The 21,605-nt window shown below is 46.1% G+C and overlaps 1 protein-coding gene across 1 annotated transcript; it reads left to right on the plus strand.

The window, feature by feature from the left end:
• Positions 1-6: 6 nt before the first annotated feature.
• Positions 7-21,213, plus strand: Gtf3c4 (general transcription factor IIIC subunit 4). The gene is made up of 5 exons (XM_010627404.1): positions 7-176; positions 6,099-7,916; positions 11,318-11,448; positions 14,836-14,924; positions 16,861-21,213. The coding sequence occupies exons 2-5, from the start codon at positions 6,177-6,179 to the stop codon at positions 16,923-16,925; spliced, it is 2,025 nt and encodes a 674-aa protein (XP_010625706.1). The 5' UTR covers positions 7-176; positions 6,099-6,176; the 3' UTR covers positions 16,926-21,213.
• The last annotated feature ends 392 nt before the right edge of the window (positions 21,214-21,605 follow it).

The following is a 21,605-nucleotide window of genomic DNA, read 5'->3' on the forward strand; positions in this document are numbered from 1 at the left end:
AGTATGCGGTGAGCGGCCTGGAGCCGCTGGCCTGGTCGGAGGACCACCGCGTGTCGGTGTCCACTGCCCGCAGCATCGCTGTTCTGGAGCTCATCTGCGACGTGCACAACCCGGGCCAGGACCTGGTGATCCACCGCACCTCGGTCCCCGCGCCACTCAACAGCTGCCTCCTCAAAGTAAGTCCTCGTCGGGCCGAAGTGTTGGGGTCCCCGGCTGCCCCCTCTCTCCTGCTGCCGCGTTCCCTGTCCCCGGGGAAGCCCGGCCCGCACCTGTGCTCGCGCAACTGGGCCCGGGTCACGCAGCTTCAGAACCAAAACCCTGGCAGCTGTTTGCGCCGGCTCGCCCAGCGCCGACACACACACATCCCGCGCCCTCCGCCCCGGAGCCGTCCGGCCGACGACCCTTCGCGCTCCGTGCAGCGGGCGGCTGCTCCGACTGCTCTCTTGCTCTCGGTGGTGTTTTCGGAGACTCCACCCCCTGTTGACCCCACCGGGGACCTGCCTCCACCGTTGCTCCTTTTGTCTGGGGCCTGCTCCCGAGGCCCTTGGCTGGCTTTGTTTACTGTGTTGTGTCCTCTCGCGCCTCTTTTGCTTTGGAGAAGGATACTGCTCTGTTCTGTCGTTTTACCTCTTTCGACGGTTTTACTGTGAATGACCCTTGTCCCTCATTTTGGGGGAAGAGGTAAATACTCAAATTTTTCTTCACTAGGTAGACGTCTTTGAGACTCAGAAAGAAAAATGAAGCCTCTGGATACAGATGTATTGATTAAACTTCCAAGTCCAAGATTTCTGTGAATTTAAGACGTTGAGCCTCATCTAAGTTTGCCTCAGAATTTTGGAGTTTCCAAAGTTTAGAGTTTCTGAAGTCTTGCTACTTTAATAGTTTTCAAACTCGGTTTTTAAAAAGTGATAACGTCGCTGGGTGTGGTGGCGCACGCCTGTAATCCCAGCACTCTGGAGGCTGAGGCAGGAGGATCGCTGTGAGTTTGTGACCAGCCTGGGCTACATAGTGAGTTCCAGGTCAGTCTCAACTACATAGTGAAACCCTGTTTTCAACCCCCACCCAAAAGTGATAACGTCGTTCCTCTTAGTAGCTTAAACATAGAAAAACTTCCTGCTTATCCTTTATAGACGTTTATGTGCATACAGTGTGTAATGTGTCAGAGTGTGTATTCACTCATCGGTGAATGGATAGGGGCTGGTCTGGGTTCTGGGAATAACCAGTGTGCAAAACAAAGCCCCTGACCTCATGGAGCTTATGTTCTTTGGTTTCATGAGCAAATTATCAGTTAGTGCTAATGCTGCAAAGCTATGCATCCATATACAGGGACTGAGTTTACTTGAAAGTAAAGTTTTTCTGAACTCTTAACTCTGGACAGATATTCTAAAACCTGAGTCATGGGGCTGGGATGTAACTCAGTGGAGCCACATCTGCCTAGCAAGCATAAGGTCCTGAGTTCGATCCCTGAAAGGCGATGGTGGTGGTAAATAAATTAATAAATAAAACCTGAGTCATTAGTCGTGAGTGCTGATAGCCCTCATCACTTTTTATTGTATTCATTTCCAGTTTCAAATACAATTTGATGTTGAAGAAGGTAATTGGGAAACTTGTATGACTCAGCCCCCTAAAATACTCTTGGAGAAGATATGAATGAATTGGCTCAAGTATAAACAAATCAGGTAAACAGATGGCAGTGCTGTAAATTGAGAAATGATTGAGGTGCAGGGCAGAAGAGGATGTTTTAAAAGGTGTACCCTGCCAAAAGGAGGTGTATCTTCTGTTGAAAAGGAACTGTTTTCATGGATGCTCATAAGCACACCAATATAAAAATAGTGGTTTAACAGTAAGTTACAGCCAGGCATGGTGGTGCACATCTGTACTCCCAGCTCCTCGGAAGCTGAGGAAAGAGGATCACAGTGAGTTTGAGACCAGCCTGGGCTACATCATGGGTTCAAGGCTATTCTGAACTACACAGTGAGACCTGTTTCAAAAAAAACAAAAAAGAAAAAGTTACAGTTGCTACAATTGATACAACTAGTACAATTGGACCGCTAATTTAGCAGGATACTGGGTACCGAACTGTATCCAGTTCCAAGAATGGGGATGTGCATTGTTATTAGGAGCCTTGGGAAGTACCCTCTCCGTCTGCCACATTACAGGACCACAGCCTGTATTGGGAGGCTCATTCCCATAAACTTCAGATGACTTTTCAGTTGCCAGGTTCTTACCGAAAGCTTAACTGGTAATAGTGTTAGTGGTTAACTGGCAACCCGAGGGTACAGTTAAAATGATTGGCTTTAGGCAGGCCTCTGGGAGCTGGACTTTATGTGGTTGATCCTTGGGCATCGGAGTTCTTGTTTAATTTGCTAGCTAGTTTTGTGATGGGGAGGAAGGTACAGTAGGGTAATTCAAGCATATTAATATGTTAGAAATTATTACACAAAACCGTCGGGCTTCCCTTCCAGTCACAGCCTGTACTATTCTCCATCTTGTCACAAATTCTTCCTACAGTGAATGGGATGGAAAGTTGCTTCAGATTTCTTTTATTTTAGCTTGTGCTGGCTGCAGCTTTAGGTTACAAATTCTATATGTTTCGTTTGGTTCTACAGTAGCTTTCATTTGTAATAATTTTAACCTAATCTAAAAATTACTGCATATTTATAGTATTATAGGATATGGTGAATAACTTTATATCTACCCTTTAATTGTTATACCACTTTGTATCTAGTCTGCATGTTACATACTTTAAAGTGTTATTAATAGTTGCTTAGCCCTCAGATAATTAGTACTCATCATTATAACTGACATCAAGCAGTAATACGTGCTTTGCATAGTCTGACTTACTTAACCTTCTTAATTCAGTGAGACATGAATTATCATTCTCTGTTAAAAATTAGAAAATTAAGGCCAAGAAGGTGTAAGCAATTTGCACATGGTCGTGGATCAAGCATGTAATAGAGTCATTTGAACCCAGGTAAACTGGCATCATAGTACAAATTTTCAGTCATGCTGATTTTTTTTTCTCCATGATGCTTCTTTATTTCTTGTTTCAAATTGCATCTCCCCATCCATAGCTCAGGACTTACTTTATTTCCTAGCTTTGGTTAGGGGGAATTTCCAGTCTGTGTTTCCCTGTTCCCAAGGGTCTATATAGCATGGCCAAGAGAGTACCTTAAATGTCTTTTAGAAATCAAGATGTGCTGCCTAAAACACCATTTCTAGAGCTGTTTTGTTTTTTTTTTTTTTTTTTTTTTTTGTATGGGTCTCACTATGTATTTGAGACTGACCTGGAACTCACTATGTAGCCCAGGTTGGTCTTGAACTCAGCAATCCTCCTGCCTCAGCCTCCCAAGTGCTGGGATTACAGGCATGAGCCACCACACCCCGCTTCAGAGTATTCTTTAAGGTCATAAAGGGTAACAATTCCCCAAAAAGTTGTACTTAAAAGTTTTTGTCTAACTCTGATTTTAAAAGTCCCTGTGGAATTCCCTGGCCACAGTATTTTGTGTGCTTGACCTTTCTAGGAGGAATGAAGTGTAATGTTATTTCCTAAGCTTGGCCCTGCAATCTTTCAAGGATTAATTTAGGGGAGTAGTGTTCTGTGAGTCACTTTAGGAAAAGTTAGCTGGCTCATTAACCTGGTGAGTAACTTTATATCTACCTTTCATTTTGTAGGCCTATTATGATGCTAGATAGTTTGAGTAGAAAAGAAGATTAGTCCACTTATCCCTTACTAGTTTCTCATATCACTGCTGTCTCATGCACTGTTTGTTTCTTACTATGCTGAAGAATTTTATTCCTACTTAGGCTTAACAATCTGTGTATATTTACCATTTGGGGGATTTATTTTTTGTGTTTTTGCAGTACTGGGGATTGAACACAGGGCCTCCACATGGGGCTGCATCCCCAGCTCTTTTAAAATTTTTTTTCTCTTTCTCTTTCTCTTTTTCTTTTTTTGACAGGACCTTACTAAGTTGATAAACTATTTGTTCCACTATGGTTTTCTGACTTATCTCCAGTTGTCTAAGCTTTATTTAGATGTAGTTAGTGGTTTTGAGTTAACATTTTTCCAAGTTCTTTCTGTGTCCCGGAATGTAATTGTTCTGCGCTTGGGAACTTAAACTCATTCTTTACTATATTCATGTGTGAGCATGCCTTACGTTTGCATTCCCTTTTTATCATAACGTGCCCTTTCCAGTTTGAAGATTGGCTTTTATTAAAAAGGAGATCGACACTAGATAGCAATCGAAAGATTTTTTCTTTCTTCCTGTTTTCTTTTTTTAAACATTCCTTTAATGACGGTGGACCAAGCAGGATCAAGTCCTTCTTGCTTGCCACATAACAGAAACTATCATTTGGTTGACCTCTGCCCTTTTTTATACTTTAACTTTCCCAGCTATGTTTTGTGGCTGTGGTTCACTTTTTTTTTTAAGTCATTTCTGTCTCCCTCCACTTTTCATAGCCCTTTGAAATCATATGAAAGGTTTCGCTGTCACAGTCAGTGGCTAGTGGTACGTAATGGAGCTGGAGGAGGGAAGTGAGTGAAAGCTGGAATGACCTCTGAGTGCCTCTTGGTGAGGAACAGAACGGGCAAAGGAGCCAGGGGAAGCAGGGTGAGCTCCTCTGACTGGAACCGTCCTGCTCTGTCACACAGGTGTCCAGTCTTTTGTCTTGCCTAGGCCACTCTGAATAAAGAAGAATTGTCTTGGACCACTTAAGTTATTTTATGAAGTAATATGACCAGCCAGGTTCAGTAATTAAATAAGAAAACGTGCAGGTCTGCGTAGTCTTTGCAAGCACACACGTCTGTAGGTGACCATTATCATTAATCACTGTTTTACTCACTGGGTTGCATAAGCACATGTAGTGTCTGTCCACGTGAGCAGACATTTCTATCCCATTGGCTTTGTGGCAGACACGGAAGCAATTAGCACTGTACTCTGCTTTCTCTTACACAGCATTCCATTTTCACAATTGAAGTCCGTGCTCAAGCACTGTGCAATTGACTTGTGAAAAACATCACCCCCCAAAAATTACAGAATAATGTTAAAGGTTATGCAACCTGAGAGGCCACATTGCCAGCTGTCCAGGGCTGAATGCAGCCTGCAGGCTGTGCATTGGACACAACTGCCTGATAGCAGCAGTGGACAAAACAGTTGATATTGGGTGTCAGCATCAGGTTTTGTTTTTTTTGGTTTTTTTTAGACAGGGTCTCACTATGTAGTTCAGACAGCCCTGGAACTCACTGTGTAGCCCAGGTTGGTCTCAAACTCACAGCGATCCTCCTGCCTCAGCCTCCGGAGTGCTGGGATTACAGGCGTGCACCATCATACCCGGCTCAGCATCATTTTTAATGAGACTTCAGAATGAAAAAGCCTAAAGCTGACATTTGTATTGCAAAGATATTATAAAAATTCAAAGACAAATGTAGGTACACATTTTCATAAGTTTTTAACACTTTATTGTCTGGTGACTAGCTTATTCCTTTCTGGGACGGGGGGGGCGGTACTGGGGATTAAACTCATGACTAGCTCACTCTTGAGTCATCTCATTTTCAATTGCTTACCTCAAGTCTAAGAATAATGTGGGAACAAGGCTATGACCACATTTATTCTAATCCTTTAAAAAACTGCCATTTGCCAGGCGTGGTGGCGCACGCCTGTAATCCCAGCACTCTGGGAGGCTGAGGCAGGAGGATCGCTGTGAGTTTGAGACTACCCTGGGCTACACAGTGAGTTCCAGGTCAGTCTCAACTACATAGTGAGACCCTGTCTCAAAAAACAAAACAAACAAAAAAAAAAAACCCAAAGACAAGACAAAACAAACGGCCATTTCCTTGTGAATATTCAGTTAGTCTTTAGATATGTACTTGATCTTTTAAAAGCATGCCATGATAAAAATGAATAGAACATTGCTCGCTTCAGCAGCACATATTCTAAAAAAAAAAAAAGAATGGGTCAGTATAAAATTATTATATGTGAATTATCCAAGTACTAACCAGGGCTGACCCTGCTTGGTTTGAGATGGGACAGGATTGGGTGCATTCGGAGTGATGTGGCCATAGCCTTTCTAACCATTTTTGTATCTCTTGTTTCCAGGTTGGCTCAAAAACAGAAGTTGCAGAGTGTAAGGAGAGATTTGCTGCCTCGAAAGACCCCACCATCAGCCAGACTTTCATGCTGGACAGGGTGTTTAACCCGGAGGGGAAGGCCCTGCCCTCATTGCGAGGGTTCAAGTACACTAGCTGGTCTCCCATGGGTTGTGATGCGAATGGTAGATGCCTCTTGGCCGCCCTGACCATGGACAATCGCCTGACCGTCCAGGTGAACCTCAACAGACTCCAGTGGGTCCAGCTGGTGGATCTGACTGAGATTTATGGAGAGCGTCTTTATGAAACCAGTTATAGGCTCTCTAAAAATGAGGCCCCAGGAGGGAATCTCGGGGATTTTGCTGAGTTTCAGAGGAGACACAGCATGCAGACCCCAGTCAGGATGGAGTGGTCGGGCATCTGTACCACTCAGCAGGTCAAGCACAACAACGAGTGCCGGGATGTTGGCAGTGTGCTCCTGGCTGTCCTTTTTGAAAATGGGAATATTGCTGTGTGGCAGTTTCAGCTGCCTTTTGTAGGAAAGGAGTCCATCTCTTCGTGCAACACAATTGAGTCAGGAATCAGCTCTCCCAGTGTTCTGTTTTGGTGGGAATATGAACACAACAATCGGAAAATGAGCGGCCTTATTGTAGGGAGTGCTTTTGGACCTGTGAAGATCCTCCCTGTGAACCTCAAGGCAGTCAAAGGCTACTTCACACTAAGGCAGCCTGTTGTCTTGTGGAAAGAAATGGACCAGCTGCCTGTGCACAGCATCAAATGTGTGCCACTTTACCATCCTTACCAGAAGTGCAGCTGCAGCTTGGTGGTGGCAGCCAGGGGCTCCTATGTGTTCTGGTGTCTTCTCCTGATCTCCAAGGCGGGCCTGAATGTTCACAATTCCCATGTCACAGGCCTTCACTCACTGCCCATTGTCTCCATGACTGCGGACAGACAGAACGGGACAGTGTACACCTGTTCCAGCGATGGGAAGGTGAGGCAGCTGATTCCCATCTTCACAGATGTGGCATTAAAGTTTGAACACCAGCTGATTAAGCTCTCAGATGTGTTTGGCTCAGTGAGGACTCACGGGATCGCAGTGAGCCCCTGCGGTGCGTACCTGGCCATCATCACCACCGAGGGTATGGTCAACGGCCTCCATCCCGTTAACAAGAACTACCAGGTCCAGTTTGTCACTCTCAAAACCTTTGAAGAAGCAGCCGCTCAGCTCCTGGAGTCGTCTGTTCAAAATCTTTTTAAGCAGGTAGATTTAATAGACCTCGTTCGCTGGAAGATTTTAAAAGATAAACACATTCCTCAGTTTTTACATGAAGCTTTGGAAAAGAAGATCGAAAGCAGTGGGGTCACCTATTTTTGGCGCTTCAAGCTTTTCCTCCTGAGGATTTTGTACCAATCAATGCAAAAAACTCCATCAGAAGTCTTATGGAAGCCGACCCATGAGGACTCAAAAATCCTGCTAGTTGACTCCCCCGGGACGGGCAATGCTGAGGATGAACAGCAGGAAGAAGGCACTTCTTCCAAGCAGGTGAGCAAGCAGGAGAGGAGCAAAGAAGGGGACGCAGAAGACCCGGCCGATGACTCGCTGCCCCCCTCAGGAGATGCCGGGGGCCGGGAGCCGATGGAGGAGAAGCTCCTGGAGATCCAAGGGAAGATCGAGGCCGTGGAGATGCACCTGACGAGGGAGCACATGAAGCGTGTGCTTGGCGAAGTGTACCTGCACACCTGGATCACGGAGAACACCAGCATCCCCACCCGAGGGCTCTGCAACTTCCTGATGTCTGATGATGAGTACGATGACAGAACAGCGCGGGTAGGTGCTCGCAGACAGCCGCTGCAGCTAAAATGCACTCGAGACAAGTGGCCTAGATCGCATTTCTAAAGCTCAGCTTCTGAGTCAACGTTAGTCACTGATAGGCGTGAGTTGCAGGGGACTAAATAGGAAACAGATCAATGTAGAGGATGCATTTGTATCACAACTTTTTTTATTTTTTATTTTATTATTATTATTATTATTATTATTATTATTAACTGAGGATTGAACCCAGGCCTTCTTCCCTCTGAGCTCCATTGCCCAGCGCTTTGAATGCATTGTTTTTACTTTGCGACAGGGTCCTGCTAGGTTGCTAAATTGCCTGGCCTGGGCTCAAACTTGCAGTCTTCCGGCCACAGCCTCCCAGAGCGCTGGGATTACGGGTGTGCTTCTCCATGTTTGGCCTTATTTTATTCTGAGATAGGGTCTCACTAAACTTATTATTATTATTATTATTTTTTGGCACTGGGGATTGAACCCGGGTCCTTGTACTTTCAAGGTAGGCGGCAGAACCACTGAGCTAAATCCCTCGCCCCCTATTTTTATTTTTTTTGTACTGGGGATCAAACTCGGGACCTTGTACTTGCAGGGCAGGCGCTAATTCCCCCGCCAATCAATAAGCAGGTTTGCCAGATGAGGTTTCCAAGCCATTAGGGTATGTGGGGGGGTAGTTTTCTATTTGAAAGGATTTGAGGAGGTCTGATTTCTCAACCAAGAAGAGTTTATAAGTAGGGTGTGGTGATACTCACCTGTAATCCCAGCACTGTGGGAGGCTGAGGCAGGAGAATCACAAGTTCAAACCCAGCCTTGACAATTTAGCAAGACCCTGTTCCAAAAACAAAAACAAAAGAAGTGGGAGATGTAACTCAGTGTGAAGGCCCTGGGTTAAATCCCAGCACTGAAAAAATTTTTTATTTTTAAAAGAAGAGCTTATAAGGGAAATAAATTATTATTTATGTTGCCTTTTTACAAAACCTGGGCATTATCTTTATTTTTGTAGTGAAACAATCTTAACAGTATTGTCTACAATGTAGTCCGTGGAAATCAGGGCACTTAAGCGTCGCTAGAGTCCCAAGCCTGGGGAATAGCATACTCTACTGCTCTGCGAGGTTCCCAGTGTGCATTCTTGCTCTGAGGGTTCTGAGAATTGCTACAGAAAAGGAGACTGTTACCTTTATCGCCTCCCCTCCTTGATCAGGGAATGTCCTTCCAGCTAAGGGCTGCTAAGATCCTGCAGAACTGAAATATTCAAAACCACAAAAGGCCTCTCCTTTTTACTCTAAAGATTGACGTGTATTGTCTAATGCCTTGTTTAGACTATTAATTGAAAACAGTAAAGTCAAATGTCTTCATCCCTGACGTTAAGTCCTTCCCAAATCCCTGTTGCATATCTTTTAGGAAAGTGTGTTTGTATACCACTGAAAGTATTGCCTGAGATGTTTGCAGTCTGGTTTTTGTTAACTTTTGAGAGCTGTGTAGTCCAGGCCAGCCTGGGCCTTCAGAGGATTCAGATTACATCTGTGTAAGGCCATGAGGGTTTAAAAGTCAGCTTTGAAACATGGTCTCCTTGTGTTCTCAGTTCTTTGGAAGAATACAATATTCTGATTTTCACTGTGTCCCCAACTGGTTAGGATTATTATAAATCAGTGAGATAGTAGCAAAAACGTTTTGGAAAGTGACGAACTTTGTTCCCACTGGTTTTGAATTCTCCTCTGGATGCTGCATGATTTTAGAAGCTGTGTCTAATGTGGCTGTGTGACTCAGAGCCAGCTTAAAAATACAAAACTTTCCTCCTACTCTTAGCAACCAAGTTCGGATTAAGACAATGAATTTTATAAGTTATTTCCAAGGTTCTCTGCCTGGCATGCTCGTATAGCTAGTTGTACTTCTCAACTGTTTTTCTTTTTTATTATCACCTTCCCCTGGAACATTTTTAGACAGTATTTTCTCCTATCTGCTCCTGCCCATGCAATGTTAATACCACACTCACATTGTGGTATTACAGTGTAGTATCTGTTTACGTACTTTATATGTGTATGTATACTTTATATGTTTAAAAAATTAAGAATTTTCCATCTCTCCCAAGGAGAACTGTCACCCCCATTAGGAATTCGTGAGTCAGACTAAACAGCTGGACTGCAGAATCAAGGTTATTGGGAGCAAATAGAAGCCGCCCTTCCTCACGTGAAACGTAGGGACTTTCTTACAGAGGGCCCGAGCTGGAGCTGGTATTGTCATGTACCACCGTGAGGATGCTTGGCCTCTGGAAAAGATGAGAGACTATAGTGTCCTTGTTGTAAGGGACCATTCATGTGAGGCTTTGTGTTTTGTTTTGTTTTGTTTTTTGTGGTGTAGGGGCAAAACCATGGCCTTGGGAATGTTAGGCAAGTACTCTACCACTGAGCTAAACCCCAGCCCAGATTCCAAAGACTAGAAAAACCAAAAAGGCCAAAAGGTAATGGAATTTATTTTTGTGAAATATACACAGAGTAAGGTGGCTGGCTCCCTCACTTCCAAGCCACTATGAAACCCTCTGAAATTACGGGAACTAATTTTAGTGAGTTAATCCAAAGTCTGGGGCCTCTTCTCCAAGAGGTTGAGTGTAAGTGAGTTTAGAGCTTGCAGGGACACAGTCTGTCCGTGAGAGGAGATGACCTCCAGGCCTCCCAGTGACAGAGCCCGTGGGGCGTTTGTTTGTTTGGCACAATAATGAAATGGGTGTTTTTTGGACTTTGGTTGTTAAAGAGTGCAATATTAATAAACAGAGCAGACAAAAGCACAGCCACAGCAGGGACAAGGCCTGAAGCCTGTTGCGTCGCCTGTCTCAGCACCACCTTGCCTCTTGGTGGGTTGTGCAGTGCCTCTGCAGAGGGGTCCACAGGGCCAGGTGCAGGCTGTTGGGCTGTGTCATTAGTCACCAGTCTTTGAGCCACCAGAGGGGGAAACTTTTTAAGTCCTGAAGATTTACTTTGTAAATGTTTCTTAAAAACGGGACATTGTGTAGTACTGCAGAGTTATCAGCATTCCAAATATACTTTGCCTATAATGATTATGAATTTATTAAAGACAAAACATTATAAGTAATAAGTGCTTCTCACAAAAGTATGTTCTCAAGCAGCTAAAACAAGGTGTGCAGTAAAAATTTGGTTTTTGGACAAGTTTTCCTTTAGTGGTTCGAGTTCGCCCTCCTGTCACAGGTCCTGAGTACATTTGCATCGCTCACTCATCCATACATACAGGTTGCTGAGTTGCAGGGCCACAGGCAATCAAGCTGGCACACGCAGAAGGGCGCATGTCCTGTCCCTGTCCGGTCCTGTTTGGTTTCCGTCTTGCCTTTGTGTTAGGCTTTGCTTCAGGAAGCCCTGTGTGTCCTCGCCTTGCTGACTGCTGTGTCTCACCAGGTGCTGATTGGACATATCTCCAAGAAGATGAACAAGCAGACTTTCCCTGAGCACTGCAGTTTGTGTAAGGAGATCTTGCCGTTCACGGACCGCAAGCAAGCTGTCTGCTCCAACGGGCACATTTGGCTCCGGTAAGCCGTGCTGAAGCTCCTACTGCTCCTCACAGTTCAGCTTCGGCTAACTGTGCTGCCGTGTCTCTGCGATGTGTCCCCCGTGCTGTACGTCAGGGAAAAGCTGCCACTCTGAAGCCTTGAGGCTCATTTTTATCAGCCTGGCTAGAGCAGGACAACCTTTAGGACAGATTGAAGGCAGAGTATTGGACAAGTTTGCTGTGTTTTCTTTGGTTACGTTGTTTTCCTTGGAAGTAATAAGTTTTCAGATTATTACAGAGTCATATCTGTTGAAGTCAGTAAGCTCGCATGCATACTTATGCATTTTCTTGTTGAATTTCATAATAAAAGGTTTAGGCTTCTCCTTCCATCCCCTCAGTCTCTCCTTAGAGGTGGGCCTGCTTGCCTCCCAGGACATGGTGCTCCCTGGACTTCTTCCTGCCTGAACGCCTCCATTCCCCGCTGCTCTGCTGATCCTGCCTCTTCCCCTGAGGCCCGAGTTGGACTGTGTCAGCGTTCTCTCTGGGGGTCACACGGCATCTGCACTCGGGGGCCTGTGTCTCTCCGTGCAGTCTAGACATGCACGTCTGACCGCCTGCCTGCCAGTGTCTTGATGTTTCCAGGCCCTCCACATGCAGTCCAGCCCTTTTCCCCCACTGGGACCCTTCCGCCCTGGCCTGAGACACTCGTCTCTCACCCTGATGACCGTAACTGTCTTATTGCTCTGCCTCTTCCATGCCCGCCCTGCCAGTTCATTCTCAGTGTGCTCGTGATTGTGATCCTTCCCAGGCTTTGTCAGCTCCTGTCTCCCTCTGCTTAGAACTCTCCAGGGGCTCCCCACTTCCGATGAACAAAAGCCAAAATCTGAAGATTGCACAGCTTGGGACCTGTCTTCTCCTTGCTCTCTCTCTGAACTCATCCGAGATCAGATTCTCCTCCCGGCTTGTGCATTCCAGGTGACCGGACCTTGTTCCTCGGTACTGAGGTGCCCTTCTGCTGCAGGATGCCCACGCTGGCCCTTCCCCCCAGGCGCTCCTCCAGCAGGTGGCCCTGTGGCTTCCTCTGACGCCCCTTTCTCCTGTACCCTTCCTGACCACAGTACCTAAGGTTGTAGTAACTGCTGACATCTCCTCCCCTCCCTGTGCTCTGCATCCCTCTTCCTTGCTTTGTTTTTCTCCTTAAGTTACCATCAATTGTACAATTTTGCCTTTTCTTTTTCTGCATCCTCTGGAACAGGAAGTACACAAGGACAGGGACGTCTGGGTTTTGTTTGCTATTTCTTTCTCTCTTTTTTGGTTTTTTTTTTGGTACCGGGGATTGAACTCGGGACCTTGCACTTGTGAGTCAGGCAGCAGCACCACTGAGCTAAATCCCCGGCCCTGTTCATAGCTATTTCTAAACCTGTCGGGGACATGGTAGGTACTTAGTAAAATTTTTAAATTTATTTTCAGCGAAACATGACTCTGCTACGGGTACCATCTCAACCAGCCAATCTCTTTTATCAAGATATATCATGGACATTTTTGAACATTAGTACAAAGATCCCATTCTTAATGACTGTAGAGTTTTCTATCATGTGGATGCTCCAGGATTTATTTCCTTCTTGGTGGGGTTTAGATTTTTTTCTAATTTGATTGTTTAACCTGGTGTTTTTTTTTGTTTTTTGTTTTTTGTTTTTTTTTTTTTAGAAGGAAGGATAGGAAATGAGATTCAATTTTAGGTTTTAATAAAGTAATATTTGTTGAGCATTCTCAGTGTGCCAGGTATAGTACACACGTGTTAAATTGCTACATCCTCATAGTAACTACACAGAAGGCACTGATTACTTCACCTTGTACAGTGGAAACTGGGGCCTCAGTCAGTAAAGGAATTTTCCCCAGGCTGGGGATGTAGCTCAGCTGTAGAGCATTTGCCTAGCATGCGTAAGGCCCTGGGTTCATACCCCATGGTAAAAAGAAAAGCATTTGCCCAAAGTCATTCCAGTGGTTTGTGGCAGCACTCAGAGCCTGGCATTCTGGCTCGTGACTGTGTGTGACCACTTCATGTCAGTGTCTCCCAGATGGGATCTGTCACAAAAGTCGATTTCCATTTTGCTGATTAAAATTAGTGCCAAAAATATTTTGGTGATTTCTCTGAGAATGGGTGCTTGCTGTCTCTCAGATGGGATCCTGTAAACCCAAGACTTACTTCAGGTGAACCTGCTTGGAGTCCCTTTCCCTTACCTCCCCCTTTTAGTGTCTTTGGTCCCTTAGACATCTTCCTGCAGGCCCCATCTCATTGCATTCTATGTGGCCTCATCTGTCTGGTCCTGATGGTGTGTGCTTGGTGATACTCACTGGACGAATTGGACCTGTACACATTTGTTAGTTCTGCTTCTCTTTGTGCACCATTGATTTCATCTTCAGTAACCTTCAGGATTACTTACAGGATCTGTCACGCCAGACAGCATGCGGAGGCTGGCAGTACAAAGCACTGCCAGTAGACAAGGAATATAGGAAAGACAAAAATGTACTTAGAATACGGAGCACACTGTCAAGAAGGACAGTGGCCGTGTACCCAAGAGATGAATCATTCCAGTCAGGGTGGGAGATTGTGATTTTATAGGGAATGCAGAGGTGGGAAAGGGTCTGAGTCCACAGATGGAGATAACTTAGAACTTCGTCCTTTGGGGGCATCCTGTCCCTTGTTAATCTTTTAGGAGCATCCGTATTGAAGCTAAAGTTGTACTTCGAAGTTGGTAATTCTTGAGGTCTCTTGATTTAGGGCTCAAAGAAGTCTCTTTAGCTCAGATAAGGGTATTTGTATGCTTTAACCTATTTGGGAAAGATATTTCATTAGCTCGGGGGAAGTAAGGATGGTTTTTGTATTGACTTTTCTTGTGCTGTTTATAGTCCTCACTAGTACAGTGCATTTTGACTCTCCAGCACATGCTGGGCAGAAGTATATTTTAGACGTTTGGGTGCTGAGAATTTTAACCCTTCGGTGAACATCAGAATGACTTTCAGTATAATATGTGATCTGGGGCTGAGGGTGTAGCTCAGTCGTAACAGCAGCTCCAGCAGGGCACAAGGCCATGGGTTCAATCCCCAGCACTGCTGGGGGAAAAAAAGTTACCATGACACACGCTCAATTTTTCTCTATATATTAAGAGCTCGAAATGGGCGGTAGGGGACAGACCAAATTGTTTCCCCTTGCTGCAGTGACTTTTGAATTAGAAGCTTTGCATCTCTTTGCTTAGTACAGGACACAGCCACTTGGCGCAGATTTGCCCCGCACAGAAGGGTACCGTGGGAGTTGTTGCTGTGGCAAGTAACTGCTCTGGAGTGGCTCTTGGCACCTGCTGCTTTCCTGTGTTGGCAGAGCCCCAACGAGCCCTTCCCTCTGACAGTACGATCTGTCTTCTTTCAGGTGCTTTCTAACCTACCAGTCCTGCCAGAGCCTGATATACAGAAGGTGTTTGCTTCACGACAGCATTGCCCGGCACCCGGCTCCGGAAGGTAAGAGCTGCCCCAGGTGCAGCCAGCATCCCCATGGCGGCCGGGCTGGGCTCCACTGCCGAGCATCCAGCCGGAGGGCGGAGCAGCTGCTGTCCCTCCTCACAGTGCTGACATGGAGGCAGAGCGAACTCAGGTGGTCACTGGGTAGTCACGTTGAACGGCGCGTGCTGTGCTGCGGCGTGTGAGGAAAGCGGGCCTGCTCTGCCTCTGTGTAACTGCTCCCAGACTTCCTTCCAGGCGGTTTCAGGGCTTATTGCGGGCGGCTGTCAGGTGGCATCTGTGTGACTGCCACACAGGGTGTCGTGCGCAGAGGCAGTGGGATCTGCCTCGAGCCACTCTCGCAGTAGCCACTGTGGCCTTCCTCCTGCTTGGTCTGTGAATTCTGCTGATAGCCCTGCTGACAGAGTGCACATCTCTGTTTCTCAGAAGACTGGCTGGAAATAAGATCATATGGGCAGGCAAAGGTTAGAATTTAATAGCTCTGAAAATAGCAAGTTTTGCCCTGAGCCCACACTAACCAAATAAGCTAGCTAACTGGCCACAAGCACACAGGGTCTGACGTGTTCAGGGAACCTTCCTGGTCTCCATGAATGAAAACAAAAAGTGCTGCACATAAAACTGCAGCCTTCATCTTTGCTGTAACCTGGCTGGAACTCTAATTCTCAGAAGTTGGTTTGTTTCAGTTGGGTTCTGATCAAACTCTTTATTGTGGTAACTGCAATTATACAAAGAGTAAACAGGCCAGGGATCTAGATCAGTGGTTCTGCCACCTGCCTCAAAACCGCAAGGCCCCCAGTTCAATCCCTAGTACTAAAAAACAAACAAACCAAAAAACCCACAAAGAGCTAAACAAGGATATAGTGAGAAGAATGTAATCAGAGGTGTGCGACTCACACCCTTTGCTGCTGCCTCACCAGCCCCTCTTATCCACTTAGCTTTTTGTTATTCCCTTTCTGGGGATTGAACCCAGGACCTTCACACTGAACCTCGCTCTCTCTCTCTCTCTCTCTCTCTCTCTCTCTTTTTCTCTCTCCCCCTCTCTCCCCCTACCCCACCCCTTATGACCTTCTTCCTTATGTTCTGAGAGAGGGTCTCACTGAGTTGCAAAATTGCTCAGGATGGGTGCAAACTTGCCATCCGTCCTGTAATCCCAGAGGGTTGGGGTCAGGTATGCACCAGCATTCCCAGCTTTGTAGACTTACTTTGTCTATGTGCTGCTAAAGCGAGCACAGTAGACTTACTTTGAAACAAATTTTTGGGGAACTTTTAAAATAGGTACTGTCCTTGAGAACTGATGTAGTATTTTGGCAGGAAATCAGAAGACTGCAATTTAAAACCAAGAAAACCAAGCCATTGATTTGTTTCGTTTTTTGGTTCTGGGGATCGAACTCAAGCCCTTGCGCTTGCAAGGCAGGCAGCAGAACTACTGAGCCAAACTCCCTGGCCTGCCATTGATTTTCAATTGAGCCACTTTCAGCTTTGGGGAAAATGAGGAACTCCTATATCCAGAGGGAGTGTTGGGGTCAAGCAGAGCATTTCACAGACTGGGCGTAGAAGACGGGGGCAGGTGTGAACCGGGTGGCGGTGGCTGCTGTTGGTGTATTGCTGATTCTCTGTGCAATGATGACATTACTGTTGCTGTGGTTGTTAAAGGGAGAGCACGGGATAAATGCAGTCTGCCCTTTAACTGGCACGGAGTTCGTTTTGTGACAGGTTGGGTACTCTTACTCCCCCACTGCTCATACACTTAGCCTTGGAACCCATGAATAATGCGGTCCAGCCTCGTTTCGCATGTTGGACCCAGAGAGCAGAGGTGCTCTGTCCAGGGACACAGAGCGGGGCCGGGATAGCCTTCTCACACTGCAGTGCCACGTTTAGCCTGTCTGCTGGCCTTTTCGGAGGCTGCTGCTTGATGCCACTTGTGTTTCCCTTGCAGATCCTGATTGGATTAAGAGGCTGCTGCAAAGCCCTTGTCCTTTCTGTGACTCTCCTGTCTTCTGAGTGTCTGTGGTGAAGGAGGGAAGGGCGTGAGCTCGCTGTGGAGAACCCTGCAGCCTGAGGAGTGGCCCAAGAGGAAGCCTGGCCATCACCTGGGAGAGACGCTCTCGTGACCATGAGGAGGGCCTCCCCAGGAGCTCAGTGCTCAAGTGCCCGTGCCATCTCAGGGTCTAAAGGATATCTTTTTAAATGACCGGATGCAGAGGTTTTGAGTTGTTTTGAGATGAACCTTAGCCCAGCCCCTTACCCAGTGAAGAACACTTATTTTTCAAGTGTCTTGATGGAAACAGTTTGAACAAAAGGAATGTCCTGTCATTTCTAGGAACAGAATGGTCTCTTCTAGGGAGTTTGTGTAAGGACCTCACTGGACCGAGTGAGGTTTCAGTCCTTGGTTTGGCCTGGCACTGCCTTTGTGCCCCAGATAACTGAAATTGCTTGGCACGTGGTGTTCCTTGTACCAGCAGATACTCAAAGTGTCTGAAACCACGAGTGGGCTGACGCTCTACTCTCGGTAACTAGCTACAGATCTGTATCTCATGGACTCTTGTTTTTCATGCATATAGAAAACATTTTCCTAAAACTTTATATTTTTAAGAAGTTGAAGCCAAGACTAAAGTCAGTTTTAAAGTATCAGATGGTCAGGTGACCATTAGAAGTTAATGACTGTGACTTATTTTTCTCTTCTATGTCATCAGATATCCTGATCCAGCTCCTAAATGTGTATAAAGATGTCCAGTGCTCCAGTTCACCCCACCATGGCCCTGCTTCAGACTTAACTGTGGTAACCTAGATACTTTGTGTATAGAAGGAAAAATGTTTTCCTTTTAGTATGAAACTGAAACGACATTTTCAGGTTTCTCACTGTGTCTGGGGGAGGCTGCCAGGGACTTCGGAGAGAGACGGGCAACTAGGAAGTACCGCCCTTGAGCCTGTTGCTACTTGTGCCTGTGGCCCAGTTGAACAGAGTCTGGTGATGTCTTGTCTCTGTGGAGGGCCTTGATATTTGGAATACAGGTCTTTTTCTGTGGGCTATGAATGGCAGACATCAGACATCAATTTTTGGTTGGTCCTTAAAACCTAAAAGAAGACATTCTGGAATCAGTGTTCTTGGGTTTTAAAAGTATGTGTCCTAGGGACTGGTGCTAATGAACTGAACTGTAACACACACCTTTTTAAATGGTATATATTTCTGGAAGGTTGGATGGGAAACACAGAATATGAAATTTTGTACCTTTTTTTTTTGAGACACAGTCTCACTCTGCAATTCAGGCTGGCCTTGAACTCACTGTGTAGCCCAGGCCGGCCTCAGCCTCCACAGTGCTGTAATCACAGGTGTGAGTCACCGTGCCCGGTGGCTCATGCTCATATTCATGCTGTCTTTTTTCCCTTTCTTCTGACATGATTTCCTGCTCTTATTTCGTATCCTTAGCAAAAGACATTTAGTTCTCATTTCTTGCTGTTTGGAGACCAGTGTAAGGGACGTGTCGGCCACAGGCCACTGCCCACACCCCACCGCTGCTCCCCCACTGTTGCTGTGTCCTTGAGATGATTCCACAAAGCCAATTCCAAACACTGCTCTGAAATGTCTTGTTCCTGATCAAATTGTTTTGTCTCCTGTCTATATATTTGTTGGAGTCATTTGCTTGTTTTCCTCATTTTGGTGGTGATTTCATGAAAGTCTTTATCTGGACTTTATGGGTCAGCATGGCAAATGGATTTCCAAGGAAGGAATGGAACCAGGCAGCATTGAAATCATGAGTGACACAGTTGAGAACCCTGCATAGCTGAAGTCATTGTGCCTGCAGCGTTTGCACTTTACGATAAATGTGACAATAGAAATTGAGATGTCAAGGAACTTGTTTCATTTTTAATAATCATGGCATGCTTAATTTCATTTGCTTCTTTGTTCCAAATCAGAGTCTGTAGTAGTCTGTTCTTACCGCCATTTTAAAACTTTTTTAAAGCAGTTGTGCATTTTTTAGAAAATTCAACTATTAAGAGTAACCAGAAAGGATCTCTGAGTTATGTCTGTGAGAGCAAATATGGCAGCTGTTGCCCTGGAACGCAGGTTACAGAAACCCAAGCGGGGGCCTGATTTAGGGAGTTTTCCGGACCCTGAAATCTAGCCTCAGGCTCCAGCACCTTTCTCCCCACAGGAGGCCAATCCAGACCTGGACCTGCCAGAGGAGATTTTCGATCAGTGGTAGGCAATCTCATAAACACAGTGTGCTTCTGAATTTCTCGGGGTCAGTGTACCCCACCTTGGTGTTCATCCGTGCAACTTGGAGAAGTGCCCGCGACATCAGACTCCTCTAGTTCCCTCTTCCAGCTGAAACTTAGCATACCCTATGCCTCCCCACCTTTACCTAGCTGGTGGACTTCAAGTTGCTTTCAGCTGTGACTGTAATAACTGTTTCAGGAATGCGAGAAACAGCACAAGTGACGTGGCTGCCTTGCATTTAAAACGCAGGAACAAAGGTTCTATACAGTTAGTCCTTTCAGGCTACAACACTGTTGCCTTTCGAAGTCTGTATCCTGTGTCCACCACATTTTCTCTGCCCGGGGTTAATTTGTTCCCATTATTCTAGATAAGGAGTTGATAGCTTGTTATGCTGGATATTCATGCTGAGATCCTCCTGTGTCCACCACCCAGTCTTCAAGCAGTCTCTACCGACTATTATGTCTGCCAAAACTACCAATTATTTTTCATTGTCAGGAGTTATTAGGACCACTGGCAAAGCTCGTGGTTGAATGTGACATTTTCTGCTTCTTCCTTTTAAGAAGTTTTGAGGATATTATGTTGCAGTAGGTATGTCGGGCCTATTGGCAAGTTTTAACAGGTTCAAAGAATGTTAAAAGATTATGATTAAGTATTAAAATATATCTGGTTTTAATTACACTGGTTTCAGATAATATGCAAAAGAGATAGATCAGCGCTCACCGGTGCTTGTTAAGAGGGACACAGTGCTGGTTTTGTGAGCACCTGCTCGCCTGGCAGCCTCCAAGCTGCTCCCGACTGCATGAGTTGCTGCAGGTGGACCCCCGAGTCCTGTCAGTGTCCATGCCCGCAGGGTTCCTGCCGCAGGATCTGCCCGCCTTTTCTGCCCATCTTGCCATTTCCATTCCTTCAGTTCTCTTGGCTCGAGGACGTGTTCAGAGCTAACATTCCTCTTTTGAAAGAAGAATGGATAAGTGGTAACATTTCTAAGTGCTGTCTGTGGCTACGCCGCCTTGATCGCGCCCGATCTCATCCAAGTGCTAGGTCATGGGGTGGGTCTGCCTTCCTAAAGAAACCGCTGACCACAACCTGTTTCTCAGGGTGACAGTGCTAGCTAGTCTTTAACACACCAGCGGGCTGGTTCTGGCTCCCTTTAGATAATTTCCTTTCAGAGCGTGCAGTAACTCTGGGCTGATGGGCACTGGATTTTAACTTGTTCCCGCCCATCACCCTGCCCCTGGCAATGTCATTCTTCCCAAGCAAAGTTACAGTTAAAGCTCAGGCTGATACTCAGAGCCGCACAGGCGGCAGCGTGCCAAACAGAGCAGCAGCCCTCTATAGTGAACGTGTCGCACTCCGTCCGAGTCGCCACAACTCGGGGCCCTGGCTGTGTTGGAGTCCAGCAGTCCAGGGAGACCAGGAAGCTGTCCAGGTTGGCAGATATAAAAGACGCCTCTGAAGAGTCTGTTTCTGTTTAGTTTTTGGCAAAAGGATTAGTGATGCCCTGGAGGAGGTTGTCATTGTCTTCAGGCTCTCCTGGGGATGAGGCTGATCTGCTCTTGCTTGAAGCCACGAGGTTTCTGAAGTTAACATCTGCTGTATGTCTGCTCTGTTGTGTCTGAGTGCAGAGCATGTGAAATTTATCTGTAGATGGAAGGGAGCAGGCCGAACTCAAAGAAGGCAGTGTCGCCTGTCTCCAGTCCTGTAGCATCTCCAGGCCCTCAAGCAGCAGTTTTTCCTGCACTGTGACCTTGCCCCACAGCACGGGTGGAAATCATTATAAAGGTGCAGGCCTCTGCCTGCTTAAAGTTTTTAAGTGGTGATGTTTCCTAAAGACTTGCTGTGGAAATCATTCAATTTATCAGAGGAGCAGCACCATACGGAAACCCTGTAATGGTTCTTTTGGTTGTGAATATTTCTCCCCTGACTGTAGGCTAACCTGGGTCCCTGGCCCCCATGCCAGGGAGTCACCTGTCGCTGGCTCTTCTTCTCTGCTCTCCCTGACCCAGGGGTGAACGAGGATGAATGACAGAGACAGAGTCGGCTTAACCTGCAGGCAGCCAGGGCCTTCTACATCTAGCAGGCAGAGGACCCCCAGCCTTTGGCTCACCTTGCTCTTATTCACCCAAAATGGGCACAGGCAGTCAAGGTAATACAAGGTTCATCTGGTCTCCAATGTGCAGTAGTACACCCTCTGGTACACAGCCTAACTTTTCCCTAATGTGCAGTCACCTGAGTGTGGCCTTCCTCCCTTGTTCTCGCAGAAGAGGCCAGTCAGGCCTTGATTCTCCTCTGGTCCTCAGCACCCTGACCCCTTTATCTGATCAGGAAGTTCATCTTATTTGCATTTTTTCTGAGTCAAATGTATAGTGAGGAAACCCAATATAAAATTAGGATCTGCCTTAGTTAATTTTTCTCGTTCCTGGAACAAAATACTTGACACCCAAAGTTAAAGGAGGAATGGT

This window comes from Fukomys damarensis, unplaced genomic scaffold (assembly GCF_012274545.1).
Source record: "Fukomys damarensis isolate Sample0158 unplaced genomic scaffold, DMR_v1.0_HiC HiC_scaffold_36, whole genome shotgun sequence".
NCBI lineage: Eukaryota > Metazoa > Chordata > Mammalia > Rodentia > Bathyergidae > Fukomys > Fukomys damarensis.

Excerpts from the sequence above, each read along its gene's own strand:
- Gtf3c4 (XM_010627404.1), top strand. The coding sequence starts at position 6,177 with ATGCTGGACAGGGTGTTTAACCCGGAGGGGAAGGCCCTGCCCTCATTG. Across the intron at positions 7,917-11,317 it reads ACGATGACAGAACAGCGCGG|GTGCTGATTGGACATATCTC; the intron begins GTAGGTGCTCGC and ends GTGTCTCACCAG. Across the intron at positions 14,925-16,860 it reads CCGGCACCCGGCTCCGGAAG|ATCCTGATTGGATTAAGAGG; the intron begins GTAAGAGCTGCC and ends TTTCCCTTGCAG.